This window comes from Toxotes jaculatrix, chromosome 11 (assembly GCF_017976425.1).
Source record: "Toxotes jaculatrix isolate fToxJac2 chromosome 11, fToxJac2.pri, whole genome shotgun sequence".
In the NCBI taxonomy this organism is placed as follows: Eukaryota; Metazoa; Chordata; class Actinopteri; family Toxotidae; genus Toxotes; species Toxotes jaculatrix.
The window spans coordinates 24,674,073-24,691,685 of record NC_054404.1 but is presented as its reverse complement, the minus strand read 5'-3'; the positions used below and the strand labels follow the sequence as shown (position 1 = coordinate 24,691,685).

Below are 17,613 nucleotides of genomic sequence, written 5' to 3'. Positions count from 1 at the left end.
GGCTCAAGTTAAAGCAGGGAGAGCAGGGACTGAAATGTAGTTAATGGTTTGGCCAGCTGGGCGTCAACTCACTAAGTATATACTTATATACTGTGTAACCTAACCAGCTATCAGCTCTGAGGTTGGCTCATGATAAAACATTTTAAGCTAATGCTGATGCCTGCTGTCAGATTAGAGCATTTCTTTGCAGTTGGTTTATTTATAGGAGTGTTGTACTATTCAGCCCTTTGGTGACTGTATTTTTACGTTTTTATCATAGAGTGAAGCCAATCCACCAGTACCTGTTCTGCATTTCCCCAAGTCTGCTGATGGGCTGAGGAGAAGGAAGAGAGACTGGGTCATTCCTCCCATCAATGTTCCTGAGAATAACAGAGGACCTTTTCCGAGTAATGTAGTCCAGGTAAGTGGAACTACAGCCCCTTGTGACTGAGAATTTGATACTGAACTGGATTTGGAATATTTGATTGTGTGAAGGATGTCTTCATGTTGGTTTCCTCTGCAGTCACTGTGGAAACCCTCACTCCTCCCTAAGTGAAACCATAGTGACAATTATTTATTAACCCTGAGATATTGAATGAAAAATTTAATTAACTGGTTTCTCAGGGCAACAAAGTCCTTTTTTTATGACAGTGGTTGAAGAATTCTGCTATCAGGAGAAATCAAAGGTTGTTTCCTTGAAGTAATGAGAAAATTAAGTTGTTCACAGGTGCACCATGTTTGATGTGATAGAATGCTCTTACCATAGTGAAACCATAGTGACAATTATTTATTAGCACTGAGATATTGAATGAAAAATTTAATTAACTGTTTTTTCAGGGCAACAAAGTTGTTTTTCTTATGACAGTGGTTGAAGAGCATCACCAAGAACAGCTCCCACCCTGGCTTTGCTCTGTTTGACCTGTTGCCCTCAGGAAGGCGCTACAGGCACATCAGAACAAAGACTAACAGACTGAGAGACAGTTTTTTCCCGAAAGCCATAACCACACTGAACTCACACATGCACTGAACCCCACAGTCTATTCCCCCGACCCCCCGGACTTCCTTCCTTCTGTCCACTGACTGTGCAATAGCTGTATACTGTGCAATATTCATTAATGTGCAATTACCCATACCTCTTGAACTGTGCACCTTACCCCCCCTTGTGTTTTCTCTTTCTCTTCATATTGTTGTATAGCTTTCTTTACATTTTGACTTGCACTAAACTTATTTTATCTAAACTTATTTAACTTAATCTTATTTTATTTTATATACTATGTTGTATATTTACACATGTTGCACTGGAAAGGAGATGCTTTCCATCTTGTTGTATATGTAAAAGATGTACAATGACAATAAAAGGCATTCTATTCTATTCTTGAAGAATTCTGTTATCAGGAGGAACCAAAATGTTTTTTCCTTGCAATAATGAGAAAATTAAGTTGTTCACAGATGCACCATGTTTGATGTGATAGAATGCTCTTATCCAGAGATCACAAGATAATTGACTTGATCTAAAACACAGGATATAGAATAGTGTAACTAGGCCACTCTTCGTTTCTGTTCCTCAGAAATGTAAATGCAGCAAACTGTCAGAGGCCTCTGAACAACTTCTTTACTGTAGTTACAATTGTTTTCCATTATTGAAACTATGGTTGTAGTCAGTGACAGTGGTATAACTTAGACCTGGTGTGTTTTGTCCAGATCCGTTCCAGTGAAGATAGAATAAAGAAGATCTATTACAGCATCACTGGTCCAGGAGCTGATCAGGATCCTGTTGGCCTTTTCACCATGGACAGAAACACTGGTATTCTCTATGTCACACAGCCACTGGACAGAGAGAAGGTGGCCAGGTACATGGTAAGCACCATCTCTGATATTACTTTTACATATACACTTTTTGTCACTTTTCTGTGATGAGACAGTCATAGAAAAACTCACCTGAACACATTTTGCACTCAGTTTCCCCTCAAATCATGTCCTGCTGATGTAAATGTGAAAGTACAATGAGTTGCCATTTTTATCAGTGATTTATCTGATTGTTTTTTTTTTTCAAATATATTAAAAATCAAAAACTAATATCTCTCTTTTACAAAAGTATCCAGACCCTTTGCTGTGGAACCCTGAATTGTCATCAAGTAATTTAAAGTGCTGTGTTGTTTACAGCTGTGTTTACTTGATGACAGTCTTCTTTTGCACTGCCTATCGTGGCATGTTACTGCCACCAGTGGTTTAGTGTAAAACCAGTAGCTGGAATGTGTGTCCCATCACCTGCACACATTCTCTAGTGATATGGAATGAAAACATCCTCATGAATTATTCCTCTATGTACAGTATTATAATATAAATGTGTTTGCCTCTGTGCAGCTACAAGCGCATGTTGTGGCAGATGTTTCAGGAAATGCTGAGGAGCCTATGGATATTATAGTGAATGTAATTGACCAGAATGACAACAGCCCTGTATTCACTCAAGATACCTTCCTGGGAACCGTTCCTGAGGCGTCAGCCAAAGGTACTGTCAGTGAGTTTTATTGAAGCCTGAAAAACATGTCGGTTGCTGTTCAACATTGTTGTAGTTTCACTTTTAGCAGAGAAAACAGCTGCTAATGTCTGTCCTAAACTTTGACATAGTAGAGTAGTAATACAGAAAAATGAGGAAGATGATGAATCAGTTGAAGAATAAAAATGTCAGCTGAAAAAAATGAGTGTGCATCACTGAAGTGAGCCCTCTGATTAAGCCAGAGCCCCCTCATCTTATTAATTACATAGAAATCTTCCTTTATTCACCAAACAGGGAATTCTGTGGAGAGGACCATGCAGTGTGTCAGATTGTCAAACCATAAACAACTTAGGGCACCACTCAGGTCATTACTCTCATCTAGCAGTTGTCTAAAATCTGCCTCTTGTTTTCTCTCTGCACATTGAATCATAGTCTTTTCCCTTGGTTGGTATATTTGTGGGTCATTTGAGTCCATTATATGGGGACAGGCTTACTGACATACCATGCACACCACAATCACCAGGTGGATTGTTAGGTTGGAAAGGAAACATACATGTGTGAATCACCTCTTTAATGAAGAGCTGTGAATACTTAGAGGAATCTCTGTAATTAATATGTCTGAATTCCCTCTGTCCAGATTTTGAGGTGATTACGGTCACAGCCACCGATGCTGACGAGCCAAATAATGACAACTCAGATATCCGCTACAGTATTGTGAGCCAGGAGCCGCAGCTTCCCAGTAACAACCTGTTTGAAATCAACCCAGTGACTGGAGCCATCAGAGTCAGTGCTGGTGGGCTTGACAGAGAGGTGAGGTTTTTAAAACATATTTTGCCTTTCTTGACGTGCTGTCAACAACATGCAACATGAGTTGAGTAAATGATGGCAGAGTGTTTAAGCCTTCCAGCTGATGAGTTAAACTCATTGTATGTCTCCTTCAACAGAAATTCCCAAACTACACTCTGGTTGTACGGGCAGCAGACACACAGGGAGAAGGGTTGTCCGCAGAGGCCAAAGTAATCCTCACTGTAACAGATAGCAGTGACAACGCCTCGGTCTTCGCTCAACCCTCTGTAAGTACAACATACATGTGACTCAAAATGTACTTTGTGATAAACCACTACCCATAGAACAATCGTTCAGTCACAGCTTATCAACCATGGCTAGATCCTGCCATACTAAAGCAATGTGCATTGCGCTGTAGTCAGAGCTACACTCTGTGTACAAACATTTTTGCAGTGTCATCACTTTTTTTCACCTCTCCACAAACACAACAGCAACATTTGCATGGAATTGATTAAACAATATATTTATCTGCTCATTTATTAGAGCAGAGCAGAGTCTGAGCCACTGGTTAAGAGGTGGGGTAAACCCTGGACAGGGGTACACCTTGGATGGTAACAGGGTCAAGTTAAAGCAGGGAGAGCAGGGACTGAAATGTAGTTAATGGTTTGGCCAGCTGGGAGTCAACTCACTGAGTATATACTTATATACTATGTAACCTAACCAGCTATCAGCTATGAGGTTGGCTCGTGATAAAACATTTTAAGCTAATGCTGATACCTGCTGTCAGATTAGAGCATTTCTTTGCAGTTGGTTTATTCATAGGAGTGTTGTACTATTCAACCCCTTGGTGACTGTATTTTTACATTTTTATCATAGAGTGAAGCCAATCCACCAGTACCTGTTCTGCATTTCCCCAAGTCTGCTGATGGGCTGAGGAGAAGGAAGAGAGACTGGGTCATTCCTCCCATCAATATTCCTGAGAATAACAGAGGACCCTTTCCAAGTCATGTAGTTCAAGTAAGTGGAACTACAGCCCCTTGTGACTGAGAATTTGATACTGAACTGGAGTTGGAGTATTTGATTGTGTGAAGGATGTCTTCATGTTGGTTTCCTCTGCAGTCACTGTGTAAACCCTCACTCCTGCCTAAGTGAAACCATAGTGACAATTATTTATTAACCCTGAGATATTGAATGAAAAAGTTAATTAACTGGTTTCTCAGGGCAACAAAGTCCTTTTTTTATGACAGTGGTTGAAGAATTCTGTTATCAGGAGAAATCAAAGGTTGTTTCCTTGCAATAATGAGAAAACTAAGTTGTTCACAGGTGCACCATGTTTGATGTGATAGAATGCTCTTATCCAGAGATCACAAGATAATTGACTTGATCTAAAACACAGGATATAGAATAGTGTAACTAGGCCACTCTTTGTTTCTGTTCCTCAGAAATGTAAATGCAGCAAACTGTCAGAGGCCTCTGCACAGCTTCTTTAATTTTGGTACAATTGTTTTCCATTATCGAAACTATGGTTGTAGTCAGTGACAGTGGTATAACTCAGAGCTGGTGTGTTTTGTCCAGATCCGTTCCTTGGAAGATAAAATAAAGAAGATCTATTACAGCATCACTGGTCCAGGAGCTGATCAGGATCCTGTTGGCCTTTTCACCATGGACAGAAACACTGGTATTCTCTATGTCACACAGCCACTGGACAGAGAGAAGGTGGCCAGGTACATGGTAAGCACCATCTCTGATATTACTTTTACATATACACTTTTTGTCACTCTTTTGTGATGAGACAGTCATAGAAAAACCCACCTGAGCACATTTTGCACTCAGTTTCCCCTCAAATCATGTCCTGCTAATGTAAATGTGAAAGTACAGTGAGTTGCCATTTTTATCAGTGATTTATCAGTTTTTTTTTTTCAAATATATTAAAAATCAAAAACTAATATCTCTCTTTTACAAAAGTATCCAGACCCTTTGCTGTGGAACCCTGAATTGTCATCAAGTAATTTAAAGTGCTGTGTTGTTTACAGCTGTGTTTACTTGATGACAGTCTTCTTTTGCACTGCCTATCGTGGCATGTTACTGCCACCAGTGGTTTAGTGTAAAACCAGTAGCTGGAATGTGTGTCCCATCGCCTGCACACATTCTCTAGTGATATGGAATGAAAACATCCTCATGAATTATTCCTCTATGTACAGTATTATAATATAAATGTGTTTGCCTCTGTGCAGCTACAAGCGCATGCTGTGGCAGATGGTTCAGGAAATGCTGAGGATCCTATGGATATTATACTGAATGTAATTGACCAGAACGACAACAGGCCTGTATTCACTCAAGATACCTTCCTGGGAACCGTTCCTGAGGCGTCAGCCAAAGGTACTGTCAGTGAGTTTTATTGAAGCCTGAAAAACATGTCGGTTGCTGTTTAGTTTCACTTTTAGCAGAGAAAACAGCTGCTAATGTCTGTCCTAAACTTTGACATAGTAGAGTAGTAGTACAGAAAAATGAGGAAGATGATGAATCAGTTGAAGAATAAAGATGTCAGCTGAAAAAAATGAGTGTGCATCACTGAAGTGAGCCCTCTGATTAAGCCAGAGCCCCCTCATCTTATTAATTACATAGAAATCTTCCTTTATTCACCAAACAGGGAATTCTGTGGAGAGGACCATGCAGTGTGTCAGATTGTCAAACCATAAACAACTTAGGGCACCACTCAGGTCATTACTCTCATCTAGCAGTTGTCTAAAATCTGCCTCTTGTTTTCTGCCTGCACATTGAATCATAGTTTTTCCCTTGGTTGGTATATTTGTGGGTCATTTGAGTCCATTATATGGGGACAGGCTTACTGACATACCATGCACACCACAATCACCAGGTGGGTTGTTAGGTTGGAAAGGAAACATACATGTGTGAATCACCTCTTTAATGAAGAGCTGTGAATACTTAGAGGAACCTCTGTACTTAATTAATATGTCTGAATTCCCTCTGACCAGATTTTGAGGTGATTACGGTCACAGCCGCCGATGCTGATGAGCCAAATAATGACAACTCAGATATCCGCTACAGTATTATAAGCCAGGAGCCGCAGCTGCCCAGTAACAACCTGTTTGAAATCAACCCAGTGACTGGAGCCATCAGAGTCAGTGCTGGTGGGCTTGACAGAGAGGTGAGGTTTTTAAAACATATTTTGCCTTTCTTGACGTGCTGTGAACAACATGCAACATGAGTTGAGTAAATGATGGCAGAGTGTTTAAGCCTTCCAGCTGATGAGTTAAACTCATTGTATGTCTCCTCCAACAGAAATACCCAAACTACACTCTGGTTGTACGGGCAGCAGACACACAGGGAGAAGGGTTGTCTGCAGAGGCCAAAGTAATCCTCACTGTAACAGATAGCAATGACAACGCCCCGGTCTTCACTCAACCCTCTGTAAGTACAACATACATGTGACTCAAAATTTACTTTGTGATAAACCACTACCCATAGAACAATTGTTCAGTCACAGCTTATCGACCATGGCTAGATCCTGCCATACTAAAGCAATGTGCATTGCACTGTAGTCAGAGCTACACTCTGTGTACAAACATTTTTGCAGTGTCATCACTTTTTTTCACCTCTCCACAAACACAACAGCAACATTTGCATGGAATTGAATAAACAATATGTTTATCTGCTCATTTATTAGAGCAGAGCAGAGTCTGAGCCACTGGTTAAGAGGTGGGGTAAACCCTGGACAGGGGTACACCTTGGATGGTAACAGGGTCAAGTTAAAGCAGGGAGAGCAGGGACTGAAATGTAGTTAATGGTTTGGCCAGCTGGGAGTCAACTGACTAAGTATATACTTATATACTATGTAACCTAACTAGCTATCAGCTATGAGGTTGGCTCGTGATAAAACATTTTAAGCTAATGCTGATGCCTGCTGTCAGATTAGAGCATTTCTTTGCAGTTGGTTTATTTATAGGAGTGTTATACTATTCAGCCCTTTGGTGACTGTATTTTTACGTTTTTATCCTAGAGTGAAGCCAATCCACCAGTACCTGTTCTGCATTTCCCCAAGTCTGCTGATGGGCTGAGGAGAAGGAAGAGAGACTGGGTCATTCCTCCCATCAACGTTCCTGAGAATAACAGAGGACCTTTTCCGAGTAATGTAGTTCAGGTAAGTGGAACTACAGCCCCTTGTGAGACTGAACTGGATTTGGAATATTTGATTGTGTGAAGGATGTCTTCATGTTGGTTTCCTCTGTAGTCACTGTGGAAACCCTCACTCCTCCCTAAGTGAAACCATAGTGACAATTATTTATTAACCCCGAGATATTGAATGAAAAATTTAATTAACTGCTTTCTCAGGGCAACAAAGTTGTTTTTTTTATGACAGTGGTTGAAGAATTCTGTTATCAGGAGAAATCAAACGGTTGTTTCCTTGCAATAATGAGAAAATTAAGTTGTTCACAGGTGCACCATGTTTGATGTGATAGAAAGCTCTTATCCAGAGATCACAAGATAATTGACTTGATCTAAAACACAGGATATAGAATAGTGTAACTAGGCCACTCTTTGTTTCTGTTCCTCAGACATTTAAATGCAGCAAACTGTCAGAGGCCTCTGCACAGCTTCTTTAATTTTGGTACAATTGTTTTCCATTATCGAAACTATGGTTGTAGTCAGTGACAGTGGTATAACTCAGAGCTGGTGTGTTTTGTCCAGATCCGTTCCAGTGAAGATAAAATAAAGAAGATCTATTACAGCATCACTGGTCCAGGAGCTGATCAGGATCCTGTTGGCCTTTTCACCATGGACAGAAACACTGGTATTCTCTATGTCACACAGCCACTGGACAGAGAGAAGGTGGCCAGGTACATGGTAAGCACCATCTCTGATATTACTTTTACATACACACTTTTTGTCACTTTTCTGTGATGAGACAGTCATAGAAAAACCCACCTGAGCACATTTTGCACTCAGTTTCCCCTCAAATCATGTCCTGCTAATGTAAATGTGAAAGTACAATGAGTTGCCATTTTTATCAATGATTTATCAGATTTTTTTTTTTTTTCAAATATATTAAAAATCAAAAACTAATCTCTCTGTTTTACAAAAGTATCCAGACTCTTTGCTGTGGAACCCTGAATTGTCATCAAGTAATTTAAAGTGCTGTGTTGTTTACAGCTGTGTTTACTTGATGACAGTCTTCTTTTGCACTGCCTATCGTGGCATGTTACTGCCACCAGTGGTTTAGTGTAAAACCAGTAGCTGGAATGTGCATCCCATCACCTGCACACATTCTCTAGTGATATGGAATGAAAAGATCCTCATGAATTATTCCTTTATGTACAGTATTATAATATAAATGTGTTTGCCTCTGTGCAGCTACAAGCGCATGTTGTGGCAGATGGTTCAGGAAATGCTGAGGAGCCTATGGATATTATAGTGAATGTAATTGACCAGAATGACAACAGCCCTGTATTCACTCAAGATACCTTCCTGGGAACCGTTCCTGAGGCGTCAGCCAAAGGTACTGTCAGTGAGTTTTATTGAAGCCTGAAAAATATGTTGGTTGCTGTTCAACATTGTTGTAGTTTCACTTTTAGCAGAGAAAACGGCTGCTAATGTCTGTCCTAAACTTTGACATAGTAGAGTAGTAGTACAGAAAAATGAGGAAGATGATGAATCAGTTGAAGAATAAAGATGTCAGCTGAAAAAAATGAGTGTGCATCACTGAAGTGAGCCCTCTGATTAAGCCAGAGCCCCCTCATCTTATTAATTACATAGAAATCTTCCTTTATTCACCAAACAGGGAATTGTGTGGAGAGGACCATGCAGTGTGTCAGATTGTCAAACCATAAACAACTTAGGGCACCACTCAGGTCATTACTCTCATCTAGCAGTTGTCTAAAATCTGCCTCTTGTTTTCTGTCTGCACATTGAATCATAGTTTTTTACCTTGGTTGGTATATTTGTGGGTCATTTGAGTCTATTATATGGGGACAGGCTTACTGACATACCATGCACACCACAATCACCAGGTGGGTTGTTAGGTTGGAAAGGAAACATACATGTGTGAATCACCTCTTTAATGAAGAGCTGTGAATACTTAGAGGAACCTCTGTACTTAATATGTCTGAATTCCCTCTGTCCAGATTTTGAGGTGATTACGGTCACAGCCGCCGATGCTGACGAGCCAAATAATGACAACTCAGATATCCGCTACAGTATTGTGAGCCAGGAGCCGCAGCTGCCCAGTAACAACCTGTTTGAAATCAACCCAGTGACTGGAGCCATCAGAGTCAGTGCTGGTGGGCTTGACAGAGAGGTGAGGTTTAAAACATATTTTGCCTTTCTTGACGTTCTGTCAACAACATGCAACATGAGTTGAGTAAATGATGGCAGAGTGTTTAAGCCTTCCAGCTGATGAGTTAAACTCATTGTATGTCTCCTCCAACAGAAATTCCCAAACTACACTCTGGTTGTACGGGCAGCAGACACACAGGGAGAAGGGTTGTCTGCAGAGGCCAAAGTAATCCTCACTGTAACAGATAGCAATGACAACGCCTCGGTCTTCGCTCAACCCTCTGTAAGTACAACATACATGTGACTCAAAATTTAGTTTGTGATAAACCACTACCCATAGAACAATCGTTCAGTCACAGCTTATCAACCATGGCTAGATCCTGCCATACTAAAGCAATGTGCATTGCGCTGTAGTCAGAGCTACACTCTGTGTACAAACATTTTTGCAGTGTCATCACTTTTTTTCACCTCTCCACAAACACAACAGCAACATTTGCATGGAATTGATTAAACAATATATTTATCTGCTCATTTATTAGAGCAGAGCAGAGTCTGAGCCACTGGTTAAGAGGTGGGGTAAACCCTGGACAGGGGTACACCTTGGATGGTAACAGGGTCAAGTTAAAGCGGGGAGAGCAGGGACTGAAATGTAGTTAATGGTTTGGCCAGCTGGGAGTCAACTCACTGAGTATATACTTATATACTATGTAACCTAACTAGCTATCAGCTCTGAGGTTGGCTCGTGATAAAACATTTTAAGCTAATGCTGATGCCTGCTGTCAGATTAGAGCATTTCTTTGCAGTTGGTTTATTTATAGGAGTGTTATACTATTCAACCCCTTGGTGACTGTATTTTTACATTTTTATCCTAGAGTGAAGCCAATCCACCAGTACCTGTTCTGCATTTCCCCAAGTCTGCTGATGGGCTGAGGAGAAGGAAGAGAGACTGGGTCATTCCTCCCATCAGTGTTGCTGAGAATAACAGAGGACCCTTTCCAAGTCATGTAGTTCAGGTAAGTGGAACTACAGCCCCTTGTGACTGAGAATTTGATACTGAACTGGATTTGGAATATTTGATTGTGTGAAGGATGTCTTCATGTTGGTTTCCTCTGCAGTCACTGTGGAAACCCTCACTCCTCCCTAAGTGAAACCATAGTGACAATTATTTATTAACCCTGAGATATTGAATGAAAAAGTTAATTAACTGCTTTCTCAGGGCAACAAAGTCGTTTTTTTTATGACAGTGTTTTTATGTTGTTTCCTTGCAATAATGAGAAAATTAAGTTGTTCACAGGTGCACCATGTTTGATGTGATAGAATGCTCTTATCCAGAGATCACAAGATAATTGACTTGATCTAAAACACAGGATATAGAATAGTGTAACGAGGCCACTCTTTGTTTCTGTTCCTCAGAAATGTAAATGCTGCAAACTGTCAGAGGCCTCTGCACAACTTCTTTACTGTTGTTACAATTGTTTTCCATTATTGAAACTATGGTTGTAGTCAGTGACAGTGATATAACTCAGAGCTGGTGTGTTTTGTCCAGATCCGTTCCTTGGAAGATAAAATAAAGAAGATCTATTACAGCATCACTGGTTCAGGAGCTGATCAGGATCCTGTTGGCCTTTTCACCATGGACAGAAACACTGGTATTCTCTATGTCACACAGCCACTGGACAGAGAGAAGGTGGCCAAGTACATGGTAAGCACCATCTCTGATATTACTTTTACATACACACTTTTTGTCACTTTTCTGTGGTGAGACAGAAAAACGCACCTGAACACATTTTTTCCCCTCAAATCATGTCCTGCTGATGTAAATGTGAAAGTACAATGAGTTGCCATTTTTATCAGTGATACATATCTGTAATAACAAAGTCAAAACATGTTCAGATTTTTTTTTTTCAAATATATTAAAAATCAAAAACTAATATATCTCTTTTACAAAAGTATCCAGACCCTTTGCTGTGGAACCCTGAATTGTCATCAAGTAATTTAAAGTGCTGTGTTGTTTACAGCTGTGTTTACTTGATGACAGTCTTCTTTTGCACTGCCTATCGTGGCACGTTCCTGCCACCAGTGGTTTAGTGTAAAACCAGTAGCTGGAATGTGCATCCCATCACCTGTACACATTCTCTAGTGATATGGAATGAAAACATCCTTGTGAATTATTCCTCTATGTACAGTATTATAATATAAATGTGTTTGCCTCTGTGCAGCTACAAGCGCATGCTGTGGCAGATGGTTCAGGAAATGCTGAGGATCCTATGGATATTATACTGAATGTAATTGACCAGAATGACAACAGGCCTGTATTCACTCAAGATACCTTCCTGGGAACCGTTCCTGAGGCGTCAGCCAAAGGTACTGTCAGTGAGTTTTATTTAAGCCTGAAAAACATGTTGGTTGCTGTTCAACATTGTTGTAGTTTCACTTTTAGCAGAGAAAACGGCTGCTAATGTCTGTCCTAAACTTTGACATAGTAGAGTAGTAGTACAGAAAAATGAGGAAGATGATGAATCAGTTGAAGAATAAAAATGTCAGCTGAAAAAAATGAGTGTGCATCACTGAAGTGAGCCCTCTGATTAAGCCAGAGCCCCCTCATCTTATTAATTACATAGAAATCTTCCTTTATTCACCAAACAGGGAATTCTGTGGAGAGGACCATGCAGTGTGTCAGATTGTCAAACCATAAACAACTTAGGGCACCACTCAGGTCATTACTCTCGTCTAGCAGTTGTCTAAAATCTGCCTCTTGTTTTCTGTCTGCACATTGAATCATAGTTTTTTACCTTGGTTGGTATATTTGTGGGTCATTTGAGTCTTTTATATGGGGACAGGCTTACTGACATACCATGCACACCACAGTCACCAGGTGGGTTGTTAGGTTGGAAAGGAAACATACATGTGTGAATCACCTCTTTAATGAAGAGCTGTGAATACTTAGAGGAACCTCTGTACTTAATTAATATGTCTGAATTCCCTCTGTCCAGATTTTGAGGTGATTACGGTCACAGCCGCCGATGCTGACGAGCCAAATAATGACAACTCAGATATCCGCTACAGTATTGTGAGCCAGGAGCCGCAGCTGCCCAGTAACAACCTGTTTGAAATCAACCCAGTGACTGGAGCCATCAGAGTCAGTGCTGGTGGGCTTGACAGAGAGGTGAGGTTTTTAAAACATATTTTGCCTTTCTTGACGTGCTGTCAACAATATGCAACATGAGTTGAGTAAATGATGGCAGAGTGTTTAAGCCAGTGTTTAAGCCTTCCAGCTGATGAGTTAAACTCATTGTATGTCTCCTCCAACAGAAATTCCCAAACTACACTCTGGTTGTACGGGCAGCAGACACACAGGGAGAAGGGTTGTCCGCAGAGGCCAAAGTAATCCTCACTGTAACAGATAGCAGTGACAACGCCTCGGTCTTCGCTCAACCCTCTGTAAGTACAACATACATGTGACTCAAAATTTACTTTGTGATAAACCACTACCCATAGAACAATCGTTCAGTCACAGCTTATCAACCATGGCTAGATCCTGCCATACTAAAGCAATGTGCATTGCGCTGTAGTCAGAGCTACACTCTGTGTACAAACATTTTTGCAGTGTCATCACTTTTTTTCACCTCTCCACAAACACAACAGCAACATTTGCATGGAATTGATTAAACAATATGTTTATCTGCTCATTTATTAGAGCAGAGCAGAGTCTGAGCCACTGGTTAAGAGGTGGGGTAAACCCTGGACAGGGGTACACCTTGGATGGTAACAGGGTCAAGTTAAAGCGGGGAGAGCAGGGACTGAAATGTAGTTAATGGTTTGGCCAGCTGGGAGTCAACTCACTAAGTATATACTTATATACTATGTAACCTAACTAGCTATCAGCTATGAGGTTGGCTCGTGATAAAACATTTTAAGCTAATGCTGATGCCTGCTGTCAGATTAGAGCATTTTTTTGCAGTTGGTTTATTTATAGGAGTGTTGTACTATTCAACCCCTTGGTGACTGTATTTTTACATTTTTATCCTAGAGTGAAACCAATCCACCAGTACCTGTTCTGCATTTCCCCAAGTCTGCTGATGGGCTGAGGAGAAGGAAGAGAGACTGGGTCATTCCTCCCATCAATATTCCTGAGAATAACAGAGGACCCTTTCCAAGTCATGTAGTTCAAGTAAGTGGAACTACAGCCCCTTGTGAGACTGAACTGGATTTGGAATATTTGATTGTGTGAAGGATGTCTTCATGTTGGTTTCCTCTGCAGTCACTGTGGAAACCCTCACTCCTCCCTAAGTGAAACCATAGTGACGATTATTTATTAACCCTGAGATATTGAATGAAAAATTTAATTAACTGGTTTCTCAGGGCAACAAAGTCGTTTTTTTTATGACAGTGTTTTTATGTTGTTTCCTTGCAATAATGAGAAAATTAAGTTGTTCACAGGTGCACCATGTTTGATGTGATAGAAAGCTCTTATCCAGAGATCACAAGATAATTGACTTGATCTAAAACACAGGATATAGAATAGTGTAACTAGGCCACTCTTTGTTTCTGTACCTCAGAAATGTAAATGCAGCAAACTGTCAGAGGTCTCTGCACAACTTCTTTACTGTTGTTACAATTGTTTTCCATTATTGAAACTATGGTTGTAGCCAGTGACAGTGGTATAACTCAGAGCTGGTGTGTTTTGTCCAGATCCGTTCCTTGGAAGATAAAATAAAGAAGATCTATTACAGCATCACTGGTTCAGGAGCTGATCAGGATCCTGTTGGCCTTTTCACCATGGACAGAAACACTGGTATTCTTTATGTCACACAGCCACTGGACAGAGAGAGGGTGGCCAGGTACATGGTAAGCACCATCTCTGATATTACTTTTACATACACACTTTTTGTCACTCTTTTGTGATGAGACAGTCATAGAAAAACCCACCTGAGCACATTTTGCACTCAGTTTCCCCTCAAATCATGTCCTGCTAATGTAAATGTGAAAGTACAATGAGTTGCCATTTTTATCAGTGATTTATCAGTTTTTTTTTTTCAAATATATTAAAAATCAAAAACTAATCTCTCTCTTTTACAAAAGTATCCAGACCCTTTGCTGTGGAACCCTGAATTGTCATCAAGTAATTTAAAGTGCTGTGTTGTTTACAGCTGTGTTTACTTGATGACAGTCTTCTTTTGCACTGCCTATCGTGGCATGTTACTGCCACCAGTGGTTTAGTGTAAAACCAGTAGCTGGAATGTGCATCCCATCACCTGCACACATTCTCTAGTGATATGGAATGAAAAGATCCTCATGAATTATTCCTCTATGTACAGTATTATAATATAAATGTGTTTGCCTCTGTGCAGCTACAAGCGCATGCTGTGGCAGATGGTTCAGGAAATGCTGAGGATCCTATGGATATTATAGTGAATGTAATTGACCAGAATGACAACAGGCCTGTATTCACTCAAGATACCTTCCTGGGAACCGTTCCTGAGGCGTCAGCCAAAGGTACTGTCAGTGAGTTTTATTGAAGCCTGAAAAACATGTCGGTTGCTGTTTAGTTTCACTTTTAGCAGAGAAAACAGCTGCTAATGTCTGTCCTAAACTTTGACATAGTAGAGTAGTAGTACAGAAAAATGAGGAAGATGATGAATCAGTTGAAGAATAAAAATGTCAGCTGAAAAAAATGAGTGTGCATCACTGAAGTGAGCCCTCTGATTAAGCCAGAGCCCCCTCATCTTATTAATTACATAGAAATCTTCCTTTATTCACCAAACAGGGAATTGTGTGGAGAGGACCATGCAGTGTGTCAGATTGTCAAACCATAAACAACTTAGGGCAGCACTCAGGTCATTACTCTCATCTAGCAGTTGTCTAAAATCTGCCTCTTGTTTTCTGTCTGCACATTGAATCATAGTCTTTTCCCTTGGTTGGTATATTTGTGGGTCATTTGAGTCCATTATATGGGGACAGGCTTACTGACATACCATGCACACCACAATCACCAGGTGGATTGTTAGGTTGGAAAGGAAACATACATGTGTGAATCACCTCTTTAATGAAGAGCTGTGAATACTTAGAGGAACCTCTGTACTTAATTAATATGTCTGAATTCCCTCTGTCCAGATTTTGAGGTGATTACGGTCACAGCCACCGATGCTGACGAGCCAAATAATGACAACTCAGATATCCGCTACCGTATTATAAGCCAGGAGCCACAGCTGCCCAGTAACAACCTGTTTGAAATCAACCCAGTGACTGGAGCCATCAGAGTCAGTGCTGGTGGGCTTGACAGAGAGGTGAGGTTTTCCTTGACGTGCTGTCACTCCAAACTGTTGACATGATCTGAACAAAAAAAACAACAAAAACACAGGAACCTAAACAAAAGTTGTTCATTTTGCAAGTATTTAGTCATAAAAAGAAGAGTGTTTAAGCCTTCCAGCTGTTGAGTTAAACTCATTGTATGTCTCCTCCAACAGAAATACCCAAAGTACACTCTGGTTGTACGGGCAGCAGACACACAGGGAGAAGGGTTGTCCGCACAGGCCAAAGTAATCCTCACAGTAACAGATAGCAATGACAACGCCCCGGTCTTCACTCAACCCTCTGTAAGTACAACATACATGTGACTCAAAATTTACTTTACCTACTTCCAGGGAAATCATGAGCTAAACTTTATGATGACACAGACAATGAAATAAGGACCAATCAGAATTTACTGTTACTTAGTTAGTAAGCTAGCAACACAGACAGGATTTTGTCCAATCTTCACTTTCTCTGTCTGTTTTGCTCTTACACACATCCCTTACTCACAGTATGAGGCAACAGTCGAGGAAAATAAAGTGGGCGTGCTGGTCGCTACGTTGTCAGTAACACTGGTACTAGAGAGAAAGCCAAATTCTTAAGACATATAGTGACATGTAACAATGCAGTTATAAACTAAATGTTCCTCTGTTTTCCTCATTGTCGCAGAAAACGGCATCATCCTAAATTTAGCCACTGAGCTGCCCAGTGGAGAGTACACTGTGGTCCTGAGAGTTGCAGACACCGGGGGAGAGTCGCAGGATAGCACCGTCCTGGCCAAAGTGTGTGACTGCACCGGGAACGAAGTGGTGTGCAATGGGCGTGTTCCATGGATAGATGACCCTAAAATGTCTTTAATCTTGAGTATACTGTGAGAATGGGCTGCTTGATTATGGCAAAAATCAATATCACGATTATTATGATTCATATTGAAATCACGATTATTCAAAACAATTTTAGAATTTGCTTTTATTGAATGCAATGGCTAATGTTTAATTACAGCTAAACTGACAAAAATGAATTAAAGTGAAAAAAATATATAAATAATATATATGCAAATAATAAATAAAAATAAATATAAAAAAAACTATGTGGTAGTGTACTCAATGCCACAACAAACTCCAGTGCAAGAAGATTCAGCTTCTTCTGTGTCTCGGTCAGCTCCCTCTTTTTTCTCCAGCTGTAGGAGAAGATGCTGACCAGTTTCTTGCAGAGGCCCATTGCACGAGTGATCCTGGGATCCTTAATTGCATTTTCTAAGATTACAAAAATATATGTATTATCACATTATCATGATGATCAAAAAAATGTATCATGATGATCATTATCAATTTATCATAGCTGTGAAGTAGAAAGATTTGACTGTAATTTGACTGTGTGTGTGGAGGGATGACAGAGAAGCTCACATGTAATAGCCTATCTTCATTACATTTTTTTGTTATTAATTATTAATTCATTACACAATCAGGAGAAAGAGAACCTACTCACCTATGGTCAAGTGGAGCCTGTACTGCAGCCTCGTCCAGCCACTGATTTCAGCCGCCAGTCTTACGTCTGAGGCATTGTCTGTGGTAATACAGACGAGGTTCTCCTCCTTTAAATCCCACGCAGCCATCACTTGCCTCAGGCCATCGGAAATGTTTGGCCCCGTGTGGTCTTCGGGAAAGACACTTTGTCTTCAGGTTGAAGTCAATAAAATGTAGCGTGAGGCTTGACCACAAGTCCGTTGTAGCGGCAAAATATTCTGTTGTATGAACAACTTTCTC

The 17,613-nt window shown here is 40.5% G+C and overlaps 1 protein-coding gene across 1 annotated transcript in view; it reads left to right on the top strand.

Annotated features, from left to right (window-relative positions):
• LOC121189282 (protocadherin Fat 4-like) overlaps window positions 1-16,534 on the top strand; it is a 46,375-nt gene extending 29,841 nt beyond the window's left edge. The window contains exons 25-51 of the mRNA XM_041049238.1: window positions 260-400; window positions 1,681-1,836; window positions 2,344-2,488; window positions 3,114-3,286; window positions 3,421-3,549; window positions 4,139-4,279; window positions 4,838-4,993; window positions 5,497-5,641; window positions 6,259-6,431; window positions 6,566-6,694; window positions 7,284-7,424; window positions 7,973-8,128; window positions 8,636-8,780; window positions 9,406-9,578; window positions 9,711-9,839; window positions 10,429-10,569; window positions 11,103-11,258; window positions 11,776-11,920; window positions 12,550-12,722; window positions 12,869-12,997; window positions 13,587-13,727; window positions 14,249-14,404; window positions 14,908-15,052; window positions 15,671-15,843; window positions 16,024-16,152; window positions 16,360-16,422; window positions 16,517-16,534. Coding sequence (XP_040905172.1) covers window positions 260-400; window positions 1,681-1,836; window positions 2,344-2,488; window positions 3,114-3,286; window positions 3,421-3,549; window positions 4,139-4,279; window positions 4,838-4,993; window positions 5,497-5,641; window positions 6,259-6,431; window positions 6,566-6,694; window positions 7,284-7,424; window positions 7,973-8,128; window positions 8,636-8,780; window positions 9,406-9,578; window positions 9,711-9,839; window positions 10,429-10,569; window positions 11,103-11,258; window positions 11,776-11,920; window positions 12,550-12,722; window positions 12,869-12,997; window positions 13,587-13,727; window positions 14,249-14,404; window positions 14,908-15,052; window positions 15,671-15,843; window positions 16,024-16,152; window positions 16,360-16,422; window positions 16,517-16,534 — 3,801 coding nt within the window. The remainder of the gene's footprint in view (window positions 1-259; window positions 401-1,680; window positions 1,837-2,343; window positions 2,489-3,113; window positions 3,287-3,420; window positions 3,550-4,138; window positions 4,280-4,837; window positions 4,994-5,496; window positions 5,642-6,258; window positions 6,432-6,565; window positions 6,695-7,283; window positions 7,425-7,972; window positions 8,129-8,635; window positions 8,781-9,405; window positions 9,579-9,710; window positions 9,840-10,428; window positions 10,570-11,102; window positions 11,259-11,775; window positions 11,921-12,549; window positions 12,723-12,868; window positions 12,998-13,586; window positions 13,728-14,248; window positions 14,405-14,907; window positions 15,053-15,670; window positions 15,844-16,023; window positions 16,153-16,359; window positions 16,423-16,516) is intronic.
• The last annotated feature ends 1,079 nt before the right edge of the window (window positions 16,535-17,613 follow it).